At 42.0% G+C, this 16,840-nt stretch overlaps 1 protein-coding gene across 3 annotated transcripts in view; it reads left to right on the top strand.

Annotated features, from left to right (window-relative positions):
- COMMD1 (copper metabolism domain containing 1) overlaps positions 1-16,840 on the top strand; it is a 57,664-nt gene that overhangs the window by 3,169 nt on the left and 37,655 nt on the right. The window contains exons 1-2 of one of the 3 annotated variants that reach the window (XM_065739391.1): positions 2,489-2,629; positions 14,354-14,635. In XM_065739391.1, the coding sequence (XP_065595463.1) occupies positions 14,372-14,635 (264 nt within the window). In that variant the 5' untranslated portion in view covers positions 2,489-2,629; positions 14,354-14,371. Of the gene's footprint in view, positions 1-2,488; positions 2,630-8,485; positions 8,505-14,353; positions 14,636-16,840 lie in introns of those variants that run through there. The other 2 variants (XM_065739390.1, XM_065739389.1) reach the window with 2 other exon arrangements.

Below are 16,840 nucleotides of genomic sequence, written 5' to 3'. Positions count from 1 at the left end.
CCACCAGATGAAGTACTAGAGCAGGCTGCCCTTAAATGTTTCCGGGAATGAGGCATATAAAAACTTTCTTGGCAACCTGTTCCAGCACCTCAGTGCCCTCTCTGTGGAAACCTTCCCCTGACATCTAATCTAAGTCTTCCCTCCTTTGGTTTAAAACCATTCACCCTTGTCCTATCACTATCCTTGTAAAAAAAAAACAAAAACAAAGAAAACCCATTGATTTATGTCATGTTTATAAGGCTACTCTCCAGGAGTTCTTCTCGCAGTCTGTATCTGTGATTACCCTGACCCAGCCACAAAGCTTTTCACTTTGCTTTGTTGAGCCTCCTTAGGTTCCCATGGGCTTACCTTTTGAGTTTATCGTGGTCTTATCTACAACCAAGTGGTAAATTAAAAGAAGGCAAACCTGTATTGTTGATGTAACAGGCGTGCTAAGCTCTGTATTGCTCAAAATAAGTCTGTTTCTCCTCAATTACAGTGTAGATGCTTGATTGTTTTTCTTTTAGTTCTTACTAATGTATTAAATAGAAGGAAAAAGGGACAACTCATGTTTTCCCCCCTTTTCACGGGCTGAATTATAGCAGAAAGGCAACTAATATTAGTCCAGGAAACAACTGGAACTGAAAAGATGGCAGTGACTTCATTATCCTCTTTAGCATTTCCACTATCCGTTTGAGATTAGGAAGTGGAGCATAAGTGTTATTGAAATAAAGGCATAAAACTACATGTGAATCCTAAGGGAGTCTTTCCCTTTTCAGATATGTTCCAAAAAGCATGTGTTTGACAAACACTAATTAAGAAAAGTAGAAGCATTTAATTTGTAGTAATGAACTTCAAAAGCAAGATGTAACTCTTTAATCTTCAGTAGGACTAGACTCTTGGTAAGGCCAGTAGAAAGCATCCAGGCTGGACTAACAAATTTAAGCACAATCAAAACACATACCATTCTGTGCTCTGTGTGAGCTTCTTTGGTGGAAGGTTTGGTTACAGCTTACTGAAAAAGCCTCACATCATCCCTGAGGAGCTTTGTCTTCAGGACAGGGTGAAGTGAGTGACCTCCTTAAAGGAAAAGCCTTAAATATTCACACTTTTTGTTTGTTTGTTTGTTTTTTGTCATTATAAATAATGATAAATACTCTTACACAGTAACTTTTTCTCCACATATTTATTAAATACTTTTAAAGTCATATCATACTGGAAACTGGAAGACCTCAATTGTAAGGGATATTTTTGTAATTCTCCCATTTGGGATGCTAAGATATTTTGGAAAGCTTGTTCTTAACCCTTCAGTTCTAACAGCAATAATTGCAATGCAGGTATAGTTGGAGTGAAATTCTTTATTTTTCCAAATCAGGTCAAACTCTTATTCTTGTTGGGATGTATTTGTATCTCTGCCACCTCAGCTTGGTGGGTAGTTTTTCTCTACGTGCTTTGCAGTTTCCATTAACTGTAATGTCAGGATTATGAAACGTGCTCTTAAGATACATGCAGGTGCTGGAGTACAGTCTTGTTAGAAGGCAAGAAGGCAACAGGTGTATTTACTGTGAGCCTGAAGTTTGCACGTGACTCAGCTGTCTCTGTTCAGACTGTCGTGTCTGATGTGTGATTCATTCCTGCTCTTTTTGCCATTTTTGGTTGAAGTGTAATTGAAATATACTGTTTATATAAATACGCTTTCATTTTCCCTCTCCAGATGTGGTACAAATATTTAGATATCTGAAGTAGTTGTGATTTCTTTGATATTTCTTCATTAAACCTGATATTGTTGGGTTTTTTTTAAGGAAACAAAACATGTAACTTCCTTTTTCTACAGAAGAAGAAACCACATATCTAGGCAGCATGGTGTAAATCTCACAGATGGTGAAATGTATGGTGAGCACATGTCCATGTCTATGCAAAGATCGAAATGAGAAAAGAGAGAGGTCAGAAATTAGTGCCCTGCTAACACACCTGAGTAACAGCTTTGGTTTTTCTAGGATCATAGGATGGGCTGGATTGGAAGGGACCCTAAAGCCATGGGCAGGGCTGCCCCCCACCAGCTCAGGCTGCCCAGGGCCCATCCATCCTGACCTTAGGCATCTCTAGGGATGGGGCACCCGCAGCTCTGGGCAGCAGTGCCAGGGCCTCACTGCCCTCAGAAGAGAAAATTCTTCCTTATGTCTGATCTAAACCTGTCCTCTTGCAGCATGCAGACCCATCAGTCTTAGGCATTGAGTTTAATAATGTATAGTTCTTTTACACTGTTCACTTCTGCACAGGCACCCTCGTGTTCGCCCTGTGCCCATCTGTTTTTCAGTATGAGATCCCTATGTAGTCAGAGTTGTGCTTTCTTCATAGGTCCCTGAGGCTAGAGGCTGTTATACTGCATGTCACACCTTGAGAGCTGCAAGGAGCCAGAATGGATGCCTGAATGGGGGTTTCTGGACATGACTTCTGTTGTGTGACATGTGGCCACACATGTGCCTGTTTGGTGTCTCCACATGGAGAAGGGAAAGCAAGGGATCTGGTTATGGCTTGCTGAGAGCAAGGCCAGAAGGATGCTGGTTGCTCGTTGCTTAGAAGTGCTTTTGTTTACTGGATTCTTTTTATGACATGTCATGGAAATCTCTAAACAGCTTTGTAATTAAATGTAAGAACTGGAGAAATTCTCTAGCTCAAGTGGGCAAATGATAAGGAGCTTGTTAATATAAGTAGTCCCTGTTTGACTAAAATTCACAGGAAAAGTGAATTCCTACTTTTTGGTGACATGAACTGCGCTGTCTTGCAGCATTTGAGTGTTAAAGAGTCTCACTGTTGGGGCCTATGGTAATGAGATCTAGAGCTAGATGCTGCACATCTGCGAGCTCTGGAAACCACTGCCGTACACATCCTGCTCTCAAGGGCAGCATGTGTGGTCTGTGGAGGCAGAGCAGCAGAAGCTGTTCCTGCAGATTGATTGGAAAACCTGATTGCTTGTCCAGCTCTACCAGTAGGTGACTTGATCTAGTTTCTTTGAAATGGAGAATTCCCTCTGGGCTAATGAAAGTAGTCATAAATATTTAATGTGATTTGATTGGAGAACACATTGATATTTTGCCTGTTTCAGTAAGTCTTTAGCTTTTTTTTTTTTTTTTTTCTTTCCCAAAAATATTTATTAGATTTAGTTCTAAGAGCATTTTGTGTACAGCACATAGTATTTAAGTCTTTATGGGAAAGTGAGGAGTGGTTCCTGCTGAGCCATCCCAGCTTGGCCTTGACTCACTAATGGTGGTTCCCAGCTCCATGGTGGGAGGAGGACCCATACAGAACAGTTCCCACAGTGCAGAGTTTGGCTTGCTGCTCTCTTGCCCTCATAAAAGCTCTGCTTTTAGCAACTAGGATAACTGCTTGTGGTTTGGGGAACATGTTTTAAGTTTCACTGAGCTGACAGGAAGAAAACCCACTTTGTACACAGAATCATACAGGGAATGACTTGGCTTGAAAGGAAACTTTAAGCCCCCTCAGCCCCAACCCCTGCCGTGGGCAGGGCTGCCCCCCACCAGCTCAGGCTGCCCAGGGCCCATCCATCCTGACCTTAGGCACCTCTGGGGATGGGGCACCCACAGCTCTGGGCAGCAGTGCCAGGGCCTCACTGTTCTCTGATGGGAAAAACTTTCCCCAACGTCTAACCTGAATCTCTCCTCTTTTAGTTTAAAACCATTTCTCCTCTGTGCTATCAGTATCAGTCTATATAGAAAGTCAGTCTTCCTACTGGTTATAAGTTCTCTTCACGTACTGAAAAGATGTGATGAGGTCTGCTGGGAGCCTTCTCTGCTGCCACTGCTCTGTTGATATGCAGCCCAGGATACAACTTGTAAGCACACTGCTGCCTCACATCCAGCTTTTCATCCACCAGGACCCCTGAGTCCTGGACTGCTCTCAAGGAGTTCTTCTCCCATTGTACACTTATCTGGGATTGCCCGGACCCAAGGGCAGAACTCTGCACTTGGCCTTCTTGAACCACTTTTGATTCCTGTGAGCCCACTTTTCAAGCCTGTCTCAGTCCCCCTGGTTGTGTAACTTGTGATTTCTCTCTGCAAAACACAGTGCTGCTTTTAGAGGCCTGCTATTTTCCCCAAGCAGCTTCTAAGAAATATCACTGTGGTTGGAAACTGCTGCTTTTGATGAATGATTGTATGTGTTCCAGTTAGGAAGGGCATGTAGGGTCTCATCCTGAATCCAAGGAATTAATGGCTAATGAAATAAATTCTTTCTTGTGGAAAAGAATCAGTGCATTTGCAGGAAGACCGAATGTTCAAGGAATGTGGACGTGGCACTTGGGGACATGGTTTAGTGGGCATGGCGATGATGGGTTGGTGGTTGGACTTGATGATCTTAGTGATCTTTTCCAACCTTAATGATTCTATGGTTCTTAGTGTACTACTCAGCTTGGTGTCATCTGCAAAATCACTGAGGGTACACTCCATCCCACTGTCTATGTCATTGATAAAGATGTTAAAGGGCACCAGTCCCAAGAAGGACCCCTTGAGGGGCCCCACTTGTGACTGACCTTCACCTGGACATGGAGCTATTGACCACAAACTGCTGTCTGCGTCATCCAACCAGTGCTTTATCCTCTGAATAGTCCAGCCTTCCTATCCAATTTAGAAATAAGCATATGGTACACGACCATGTCAAAGGCCTTGCAAGTGTCCAGGTAGATGGCATCAGTTACCCCTCCTTTGTCACTCCATCACAGAAGTTTTCCAGATTGGTGAGCCAATGGCCTGCTCTTGGTGAAGCTGTCCTGGCTCTCAAATCACCTCCTCAGCTTGGCTGTGCCTTAACATAGTTTCCAGGAGGATCTGCTCCATGATTTTCCCAGGCACAGACATGAGGCTCACAGTAGTTCCCTAGGTCTTCATTTCTCCCTTCCTTAAAAACAGGAGCGTTGTTTTCCTTTTTCCAGTCTCCAGAGACTTCACCTGACAGCTGTGACTTCAGATATGATGGAGAGTGGCTTGACAACCACATCAGCTCAGTTCCTTCAGGACATGCTGAGAGGAAGACCTGCTGTCTGGTACCCTGAGACTGGAAGCTTTCCTCTCACTGTCAAACCGTCAGCACATAACATGAGGTGTCAAAATAGTGAGGAATGACCAGATGGTAAACACTCCTGTTTCTGTATCCCTTCGAGCTGTGTAGTCTGTAAACTTGTCTCCATTACGTGCTGATCTTTCTGCTGCTGTTATGTGTCTGTGGAGTTACAGTTGGCTGCAGTGGTTTCCAGCTGTTTGCTCCCAGATCCTGGTAGGGGCAGTGTGAGCCTGGTTTTTGTGTACAGGAACTGTTGTCCCAGGTAGGAAAACTCAACTCCACCTATTGCTCAGAATGTAATACAGCAGATAACATTCAATAGTGCTGTGAAAGGAAGGAAAGCAGAGCCCTAAGTCAGAATTTAGCTCCAAATCACAATATGTGGCAAGATATGATACGATTGAAGGGTGTGATTCAAATATTTCATGTTGTTTGCTGCTAGAGTACCATGCCTTGCTATACAGGAAGCTAATATCTGAATATAACTGTGGAAATTAGCAGAGTTGATGCAGTTTTAAGGTGCAAACAATCAAGATACAGTCAGCAAAATACAGATGAATTCATGATGCAAATTCTGTTTTCTGTGGTTGGTTCATAATAAAGCAAGTTAATACATGGCCTGATTTACTTACAAGAGAGCTGCCTGCAGAGTACTGCAGTTAGCATGGCTAATGTCTTCCCCTGCTGCATTCAGGGTAAGGCTACAACTTTTCTTCTGTGTGCCCTCAAAATATTTTGAGCTGATCCTGACTAGTGTTTTTAACTCCCCTAAGTGAAATGAGATTCAGTATGAAGCAGCAGTCCACAACAGCAGGTAATTTTCCCAGAGTGATTGTAGAAACCTGATAAACACCATTCTCATTTATTGTATCGCAAGAGGAAGGAGGAGAAAAAAATCACAATCACATGCTGCCTTCGTAGAAGGCCAGGTCATGCCACCAATTCTGGGGCTGTCACTTTGTCTGACTCCCTTTTCTTTTCTTCTTCTCTCCCTTGAATTTCTTTGTATTACCATCTGGTATTCTGTCCTATCTGGATTTCTCTTTCCTTTTCCTCTCTTTCTTTAGCAGCACTGCATTAAATGGCTGCCATTTGTTGAAAGTTGTCATTTCTGAATCTGGCTCCTCTGGGAGGAATGGAGAAGAAACCGTTTTAGGCTGAATAACATAACCTGCAAAGATTCATAGGCTGTTAAGGAAGGGAGCTTGTCTCTGCTGGAGCATATCTCAGGGGGCACGTGTGTATGCGCGTTCACTTGAAAAGGTTGAACCTGTCAGACTTGTCCGTAGCATAGCTGCATGTTTAAGAAGGACTGGAAAAGTAACATTTCTTTGCCTCCACCCTGTGAGGCAAAATGTTTTCTAAACCGTAGCAAGAAATTTGTCTCAAGAGGGGAGACGAGCTTGTATAAAAATGAGTTTATATTTTGAATCCTTGTATATTAACCTCACAGATGCAAGCATGTCTGCTATTCGTAGAATGCTTCCTTAGTTTTTCTATTTCTCACCTCTCTTTCCAGCCTGTCCAGTGCCTGTCTGTGTTCTGAGGAGTGCCTCTTTTGTTATGCATCTCTTCCTCTTTCTATTTTAAATAATATAGATAATTTGGAAACTATGACTCAGGAAGGGGATGGTGCTTCTTCTTTTTTTTATGCTCACTGCTTAAAATCCAAGCTTTTGTCATCTATTCACTGAGTACTCGGGTATCATTTGGAGACATAGCTATGACTAATGTTGTCGGTGGTTGAGTTTGTTCTGTTCTTTCATTCTTCTTCTGTAAGCACAGAGCCTTTCAGTAGGGCCAGACAGAGTAATCCCCATTATTCTCAGTTTTCCTTCTGCTGGAGATAGTTTTTAGGGTGGGATGAGGCGGGGGAGCCGCTTTTTTGGGCCCAGCACGGGAAGTGCTATTTGACCACGGGAGGGTGGCTCGAGTTGTGGTTCATCTGGTGGCTGTCTGCTTTAATCAGCCTCTCATCCTCCTTTGTCATCAGATGAGCCTTTGTGCCACAGAAAAATGACACCTCCTGCAAATGATTTTAGGAAGTGGTGTGTTGGGGAATTATGAGTCCGGACTGTTGTTTCTGGCAGATGCGTGTTCTGGTGGTAGGGGGAGGCTGGAGAAAAAAATTCTGGTCACTTCAGAAGCTTTGGAAAACTAATACTAGGATCTCTTGAACAAAAAGTTATATATATATATATATATATATATAAACTCTCCTACATGTCCTCTCCCCCTCACCCCCTCCAACAATTGTTGAACTTTGTGTTCAAATGAAAAAGTGATTCTAACAGAGAACATTGGTCTTTGTGTATTTGTATGTGGAAAAAATGAAGACATTGGGTTTTGGGGTTTTGCTTGTCAGGGAAGAACCTTGGGGAAGAAAATAGAGGAGCATGGAAACAATCCATTGGACAAGTCTATGTGAATTCAAGCTTAATAAGATTAGAAATGCAAGAAGAATGTAATTTTGCCTGAAACTTCACCACAAGTACTTTCTTTTTTTTCTCATCTGCAGTAGCAGTCCTTTAATGACTCACAACACAGGGCTGAGTACCCTTCCAAGCAGGAAGCTTAACTGAAGCCAAAGTAATCCAAACCTGGAAATATTTATGCATCCTCTGGATGCCCACTGACCTGGTTAGTGTCTCCTTGGCAATGACTCCAACGGCTCTACAGGTTAGAATGATGCTAAAGATGATCTGTTACACAGTGGAGAAGAATTCAAACTGCAGGCTTGTGAATGAAATGTCAGTCACTGAGCATGCTGTAATACATCTCTTTCCTGTAAGCCAGCAGCTTAATCCCCACTTCAGCTGCATTACAGCTCAATAAAACGCAAACCAAAATAATATCGAATGCAGTATGAAACCCCATCCCCATGAACTAGGTGAAGACTTAAAGATTTGAATTAAAATCTTTGTACTTTGATTAAAAGTATTGTTATGTTCATTTGGGATTTCCGAATTAGGAATTGCTTGGGGCTGAGCAGGACTTTAGCTATTTTTTTTTTTTGAAAGGTCAGTATTTCAGATGCAGGTGAGCAGGCTCTTGAATCTGATTTTGTTTAAATTCTAGTTGTCAGGAGAGCTCTGAGACTAATAAATAGCTGTAGTGGGACACATTGAACCAAGTCATCAGAAGCCTTTGACCAAATCCAGTATGGTGTTTTCTTTTTCTTTTTTTTAAAGATGTTAACTGGGAAGAAAAAAAAATGCACAGAAGCCATACGATAGTGGGAACTGGCTCTGGGTGCTCATTGTCTCTTGGCCAGGCAAGTCTCAGAGCTGCTCCACGTTTGTCCCTGCCTGCAGCCAGTCTCCCACCTCATGCACGTGCCCCAGCCATCTCTCGAGCAGTTTTCAAGCTTGCATGTTGAAGAGCATCCAAATGGCAGCATTACCGATACAGCAATAGCCTCTCACCCCCACCTAGAAAAGCCTGCAGAGGTGAGTTCATTAGCGTGGAGCCTGGCACTGAGTCCTCTGTCCTCTGTCTGTCTGAGCTTGTGGTCTCTGCATGCTGCAGGCTGGCACCGGTTTTGAGAGTCATCTGGAATAAGTGCCTACACATACTGGCACAGCCAGCTCTTGGAGCTCTTCCACTGTTGTTGACAAGTAATGTTTTATTTCTGGAAGTGAAGTGTGTTGGCTTTTTTTCCCAGTGGATTTTCCCAGTTGTTGTTCCCCACTAGCATTGCATGCCTGTCTGGCTCCGTTTCTCAGAAGAGATAATGATTTTAAGTTTGTCTTCCTGCTCTGTGTACCAAGGCACACGTCTAATGGATCTAATTAGGCAAATACAAAAATCGCAATATTATCAAATATTGTTCCATTAAGGAAATAGTATTTGAAGTCTTGTTTTTATAGGCTGAATTATGTTCTAAGAGATAATTGGTATCTACTGAAGATGAATGCAAGGAAAAGTCAGTGTGACTACGTCTGTTTCTTGTTGCTTAAAAGCACCTATCCAACCTTTGGAAGGAGAGCTGAAGTCTATTGCTCATTGTATGATGCTCCTAAGCTGTGCCACCCAGAGAAAAAAATGTTATATCAAATCTCAGGATATATAACATGAGGTGAATTGTAATGTCTAACAGTGGTCTTTTAAAGACTACTTCTGAAAGCAGGCTTTATGGTGCTTTAGTCACTTCAGTGATTAACTGTAGTAATGTAAAATGGAATTACTTGCTGGCAAACAACTAGTCCTACAACTTCCTGAAAGGACATTGTAGCCTGGTGGGGGTTGGCCTCTCATCCCAGGTAACAGTGATAGGACTAGAGGGGATGGCCTTGAGTTGTGCCATGGGAGGTTCAGGCTGCGTATTAAGAAACATCTTCTCAGGAAGATCTGTGAGGCAATGGCACAGGCTGCCCGGGGGGGGGGGGGGGGTGGAGTTACCATACCCAGATGTGTTCAGGAACCATGGAGATGTGGCACTGGGGGACATGGTCAGTGGGGATGGGTTGTGCTCGGGCTTGGTGAGCATAGTAGTCTTCTCCAACCTCTGTGATTCTAAGCTCCAAGTGTTTAAAAGCATGAGAAGGAGACTTACGATTAAGTGGGTTTTATCTGTGTTTATAACTGAGGACAGAAGAACTTTTCATGTTTTAACGTCCTTAGAAATACCAATAAAGTGTATTCACTGTAACTTGATATTCTGACTATGCAATAATGGAGCATTGTTAAAAATAATAAAAAGAACTATTTGTAATACTATCCAGAATATATCTGAGCTATAATTTTTAGCCAAGTTAAATTAAAACATTTCCTCAAGTTAAAAAAAAAAAATAATTAACTGTCAGCATTCATTTGGGTAACAGAGTACAACTGTGCTTGTGTGAAGAATGAGTTGTGTAAGACTTTGTATAATACAAGAAATGAAAGACGAGCAAAGAACTTAATTGTTGTGTCATTCCTTGTAGTTTCTATCTGCTTTCCTGTCTCATTATGTTTCCCAGTTAGGATGAAGAAGAATATTAAAATGAGTTGCTGTAGTTTAGTTGCTTGAAAACCTTTATAACTGATAGGTTTTGTTGTGGAATTTCAAAGCAAATGTCTTCAGTCATATCTTTGTGCAGTTACACTGAGGTAAAACTCATCTGTGCTCAGTTATGCTGTAATCTTCATCTGTGCTCTTTTTTCAGTTAAAATTAATATTATTTTCATTTATTTTAAAATGAACTTTTTTGTTAGTAGTCTTGTTTGCAAGCTGAGAGGGATTCTGTTCTGAACAATGGACTATATTGGTGTGTTGTTTAAAGCATATGCTACCTGACACATGTTCCATCACAGGACAGCTATGGTTTCTGAGCTGGGTCTCTTACATCGATAATAGTTGTTATCTGTTTGTGTGCACTCATGTCTGTGAGAAAAAAATCTAAATGATTGATAGCTAATTGTGACATGTGGCTTCCCCCTACATTTGGGCTGACAGTATTTTGGTAGCAAGTGTGTATATATATACTGGTGTGCTTTTTCTACATGAATGCACGGAAGTTTTAAATGTAAGTCACAGAGAATCTTGACTGTCTCTTGATGATCTCTGCCAAGCAAGTTTTGCTGTCCTGTACAAGCCCTAGTTATATTTTCTGTCATCTTTATGCTTAAAACTGCAAGACTGATTGTAAGCTTCCTCTTCTAGCTGCACTTAGAAGTCAGATTTATATCATGTATCAGGCACAGTAAGGAACTTGGTGTAGTTTGTGGGGTTTTTTCTCTACCAGTTAGCAAAGTATTGCTAGAAGTCTTGCTGTGTCTTGCAATGAGTTGTCATGGAAGTGGTAAAGTCTGGGGGAAAATATCCACAAATTACATACGTGAAATATTTGAAAGTTGAAGCACACAGGAATTACCTGGGTATTTGATTCACAATTAATTCATGACACATTTGCTTTATTCACTGCAGAGAACACACTTTATAGTCTTGGTTTCTGTGTAGGAATAAAACAGAAGGCAGTTTTCTGCACAGCTGAATTTTCTGCACAACTGAATCTCAGGCTGATCTCAGTCGTGACTCGGCTTACATGAAGTGCTGGGCTTTGGGATTGTTTATTCACCTTATTCCTCCCCTCACTCCCATAACCTGCATGAAATATATATAGAGGGAAGCTGGTGTCAGAACACACAAGTCTATGCACAGATGCAGTAATGTGAAAAATATAACAAAATATGTCGGTTGCTCTGAAAGTAAGGCCTCCTATTTATTTCCATGGAAACTACAACAGCTACAAAGAGCACGATAATGCTATTTGATAGAGCAAATTCTCAGCTACAAACACTTTTTCAGCACAGTCACCGCCATTAGCAATGCATTTTCCCAAGTGATGAATGAGAGCCTACATGCCACTCCTGTACAAATCTGCAGTGGAGGTAACCCATTGTCACCACACACTGCCTGTCACCTCACTGTGCTCACATCCACTGCTTCACATCTGTAAATGTTCAGCAAGTGAATGTCAGAGGTGCCAGTGTCCACATGGAGGAATTCAGTTCCATCTCTGTGCCCTGTGTGCATTCTCAGATGCCATTCTGTCAGGCTGCCTCTCTGCCACCACTCACAGCAACAAAATGTAATACTGGTGGGAAGGTTCAACTTCTGTACTGACAACATAATAACACAGGAAACATTTCTTTTGGAGCAGCCTTTGTATTTCATATTGCTGTTCATAGGCAGGCCTCTTCAGGAAAAACATACACATGAAAGCTATGCAAGTCTAAATTGTTCTTATTTTAAAATTAAAAAAAAAAAGTGCTTTTTTCACTTACAGAATGATTAGATTTTAATTTTCCTCCAGGTAAATATCTTCATGATAAAAGTAATCAATATGCAGATACAGTGATTGAAACAGACAGAATGGTATGTTAGACATCTCAAATTTGAAAATAAATTGCCAGATGCTCTGATGAAGCTGGCGTTGTGATAGAGCAGAGCAGTTGCTTTGAGTATAGAAAGCCATTTATTTTCTTAATTGTGTAACAGATGGCAGCTAATTTATATTGCAACTTTGGGAAGGCAGAGCTTCCCTCTTAAATTTGATAGTACTCAAGTTTCAGGAGGCAGGTCTTAAGCTGGGTGATAAAAGGCTGAATCCTATTGCAGATCACAAGGTGCATGTTGGGTTTTGGAAGGGGATTTGCCTTTGATTTGGTTTTCTCTTGAATAAACTCCCAGTAAAAGGATGTGGTGTATCTGCTGGAGATAAGTGCATGTTATTGTTGACTTCAGTTGCTCTGAAGCAGCAAACCTCCTGCTGCTGTTCTCTGCCACTTGCGTGATGTGCTAGATCTTTGTTTGGAGCATGTTCTTGTTTTTAATCTGCTGTTGTTTCAGACCATCTTGATATGATGAGGACCATGGGCTTTGTGCTCCTCTGGCTGTCTGCTGCAGAGTCATCTCCTTGCTGCTGGGGGGCTTTGGGAGTGAGATTGGCACTTCCCTCAACACCATGCAGGTTTTGCTTCCATGCTAGGCCTCATTTTAAGCAGCAGTTTTAAAAGGCACAGGTGAATTATATTTTGTCTTGGAAAGTGGTGAAGATTATTCTGGGAGTTGCTGAAAAACACATGGAAAACAATGCAGTCATTGCAGCCAACGTGGGCTCATGAGGGGAGTAGTCCTCTTTAACCAACTAAACCTCTAAGGCAAGATTACATACCTTGCTGACCAGGGAAGCCAGCTGATGTAATCTCTTTGGATTTCAGCAAAGCTTTTGTACTGATTCTCACAGTATCCTTCTGGACAAAATGAACAGCATACAGCTTGACAAAACTGTAATGCGATGGGTGAGCAGCTGGCTGATGGGTCGGGCCCTGAGGGTTGCAATAAATGGGGTTACATCAGGCTGCTGGCTGGTTGCTGCTGGGGTTCAGAAGGGCCCCATTTTAGGGCCAGTTCGCTTCAGTGTTTTCATAAATCACTTGGATGTGGGACTAGAAGTGGTTCTGAGCAAATTTGCTGGTTATACTAATTTGGGAAAAGTTGTTGAATCCCTCAAGGGGAGAGAGGCCCTGCAGAGAGATCTAGACAAATTAGAGGGTTGGGCAATCAACCAGCTGTATGAAGTTCAGTGATAGCGAGTGCTGGACTCTGCAAAGAGCTGCAGAGATGGGGAAGGGTCTATGCAGAGAGTAGATGAGGCTGCTTGGGTTGCTCAGCCCAAAGCAGAGGAGCTTAGGTGAGGCCTCGTGGAGGCTGCAGCTCCTCACAGGGAGCGGAGGGCAGTGCTGAGCGTTGTTCTTTGGGGAGGGCAATGGGGCCCAAGGGGTTGGCATGGAGCTGCACTGGGTTAGGGAAAGGTTCTGCCCCAGAGGGTGACGGGTACAGCCAGAGCAGCCAGGGCTCGGGGAGCATCAGGACACTGCTCTCAGACTTTGGGTTTGGGCAGTGCTGTGAGGAGTTGGACTCAATGATCCGTTTGGGTCCCTTGCAATTGAAAAATATTCAGTTGTCCTGTGTTAAACCAGGAGCATTTCAGACCGGGGCTCTGTACCTTATTTGGCGCTGGTAGCCTAGGGAGTACAATAGCAGGAATAGCATCAAGAAAAATTAAATTGACACAAGTCCTGAGAATGTTAGCCTTGTATCTGTATTGCTGTGCTCTGTATCCACGTGTGCTTGGAGGCAGCATGTTCGTTAAAGATGAGTCACATCCATTTTGTGTGAGTATGAAACAAGTGTCTGCTTGAAATTATAGTGAGGAAACTTAACCACAGTTTCCTCCCTTCATGTCCTGTCTTCTCCTCTCTTCAGAACCGTATTTAGCAACCAGTGCCGGTTAAGCAATGCAAGTTTAAGGCTACACAGAATTATTAGCCTTGGAAACACTGGTGGAAAAATTGTGTTTTAATGAGATGGGGTTTCTCCCAGTTTGTCCCAGCCTTGGCTAAAGGCATGCCCATGCTTTCCCAGATGAAAGCAGCAGGCAATCAAGACAGCAGTATCACACCAGACATCCACCCCAGCCACCCAGTGCAGACCAGTTAGTATCTCAGGGGCGTACTGGAGAATTGGGCTGAGCTTGCAGTGAAAGCGTTCTGTGCTTCATGCCCAAAGGCATTCCCGATTTCCTTCTCACTGTAAGAGATCCAGCTGTCCTGAGGCAGGAGTCTGGGTTAAGTAGCATAGCTGCTTGCAAAATGAGTTCTAGTGGAAGTATTTCCATGGCTGAGTCTTGTTTGTGCTATCCTTCAAAAATATATTTGTACAACCCTAAAGATACAGCCTTTAGCTTAGTATTTTTAAAGAGTGCTTGTAAGCAACCTTTTCCCTTTCTCTTCTCCTTTTTTTCCCCTATAGTCAATTGCTTCAGCTGACATGGATTTGAATCAGCTGGAAGCTTTTCTCACTGCCCAAACAAAAAAACAAGGTGGCATCACATCGGATCAAGCTGCAGTCATTGCCAAATTTTGGAAAAACCACCGAGCGAAGATCCACGAGAGCCTGGTAAATCAAAGCTGCTGGGATAACGTCTTGAAAAACATGAACTGGAGAGTGGATTTGAAGGCACAGTCAAGGCACGATGATCAGATAAATACTCCAGTTGCGATAGTTGAAATGGAACTGGGGAAAAATGGTCAGGTAAGCTCTGTTTTGTGATGTATGGGTAACCTAACTTAGCTATGTTTGTGCTGAGATACTTTACCTGTTGCTGAATTTTCTGCATCGAATCAGATCAGTATATTTCTCACCATTGGGCCCTTAATGTTCTTGAACTAGTTTCTTCTTTGGTCACAGAGGTAATCCTGTGTGGTGAATGCAATTTTTGCTTATATTTCATCTTTGTACTTCTGTTTAGAACTCTCATTACTTTAAGCTTGGAAAATAAGAGAACATAACATAAAACTTATTGTACTAATTTGTATTCTGTGTACTGCAAAGTCCAAGTCAATTGGTCCTTCTATTAAAAATAACAACAACAGCAATAAAAAAACAAACAAAAAAAAAACCAACAAAGAAATCAAATACTAAAATTGGATAATATCTGCCAAGTAGGAGCTAAAAGGAGTAAAATTCACAAGTCAAAAGTGATTGAGCATCTTCATATTTTAGGACAAATGAAGGAGAAGACTCCCCTTTATTTTACTTAATGCCCGTTTTCATCTTGCAAGTAGATATTTATTACTGATTGTATTATGTGATCTGGTCTTTACTGTTGGAAAGATATATGCTGCTCTATTAGTGTTGAACTGTGTTTCTCTTTAGTCTTTGTAACATATGTCTGAAGGCATGGCTTCCTCTTTTCAAATTCCTTTTCCTGGCAGGATGTATTTTTCAGTTCGGTGTGTTTTTCCTTTGCACTCAGCTCAGATCCTTCATCGTATTTCATATGTGACTTAGACAATTAGGGGCTCCTAGTTAGAAGCTGTTTTTCCCCAGTAGTGTATTGTTACAGTAACATCATTCAGCAAGTACATTTGTAATTGTCCCACCCTGTGCAGAGAGATAAAAAGGAGGTGTGAAGCTCAATCAGGAATAGTCCTTCAGAAGCGTCTGTCATTTCTTCACCAGAGCAAAACCAGAACGAACTAATTTAGCAGTGTGGTGTCATTTTGAACACACCAAGAAGAGCAACTGTGTGAATGTACTTTGAACAGCCATTGGATGTAACTGGTAACATCTTTGCTGAGGACTGTGCAGCAGTGCACTGACAGCAAGCCTGACATCCAGTGCAAAAAGGGTATTAGAGACTGGTAATTACAGAAATAATCATGGGATAATTACTGTTACCACCACTTGAGTCAAAACTTACATTTTAGGAGCTGCTGTTTCATTCTTGAGCTTTACATTAAGTCAGTTCTCTGCTGAAAAGCTTCCAGCAGGCTGCACCCTTGTATGATGGGCTGAGGCAGGGGAGTTGTGGGACCTTTGGGACCGAAACATTAGCAATCAGCTTGTGAGATTGCTTCATCCAGCTCTCAGCCTCTCCTCATGCATCTAGGGGCTCTTGGGAAGGTGGAAGCAGTCTCTGCTATTGGAGGATGAGCAAGTTGTTCTTGCATGCTGGATCCAGCCCAGGAACTTGAAACTCTTCATCAGTTTTTATAGCCTTTTTATGTATTTTTACTAGATCATTAGCACATTTATATCAGTTCTAAGAAGTCAGTTTTGTAGCACATCAAAAGTACATATGCTATTATCTTTCTGAAACACATCAGAGAGAGTAGCATTTCTGAAAGGTAAAAACTGTCATAGATTTGATTTGGTGAATAGTGAAGATATGATTCTGTAAAAGAAAGCTGACTGATTCAAGAGAACAGACAGTTTTCATTTGGATATTTGAAAGCGGGGGAGTATGCAACTGCATTGATGTGCAGTGAATTAACATGAATATTTTATGTTACAACAGAAGCAAAGAAATGCTCTGTAGGAACGATGCCTTTCCAGTGTTTAAAGTCATTCTGATTCTTCTCAGTGTCTCTGTCTGGATGGGGTGTAGGTCACTGCCCAGCAGAAGGCTGGGAAGCTGGGGTGAGTGCTCACCTGCTTCAGTGAGTAACCACTTTCTTCTTACACCTCTAAATTGTCATCATCAATTCTTCTATAATGGGAAGAATTTGTATACAAGACTTATATGGATAGAGAAAGGTAATTTTAAGTACCTGGCTCATAAATAGGCCAAGTTTACATGCAGTATGTTAAATGGTGTTTTCTAGCGAGGCAAAGATAATTCTGGTTTTGACAGTTTGTTACAACTTGAATGAATTAATTTTTACCATCCTTTAGAAGAAGAATGAACCCTTTCTCATTAGTGCTTTTAAAAACACTTCTCCAGTAGAGATTGCA

Source organism: Cyrtonyx montezumae, unplaced genomic scaffold, assembly GCF_038088225.1.
Source record: "Cyrtonyx montezumae isolate F1298 unplaced genomic scaffold, pur_monq_1.0 scaffold_24, whole genome shotgun sequence".
Classification (NCBI taxonomy): Eukaryota; Metazoa; Chordata; class Aves; order Galliformes; family Odontophoridae; genus Cyrtonyx; species Cyrtonyx montezumae.
The sequence above is the reverse complement of the archived record's forward strand: the minus strand, read 5'-3'. Positions and strand labels throughout refer to the sequence as shown.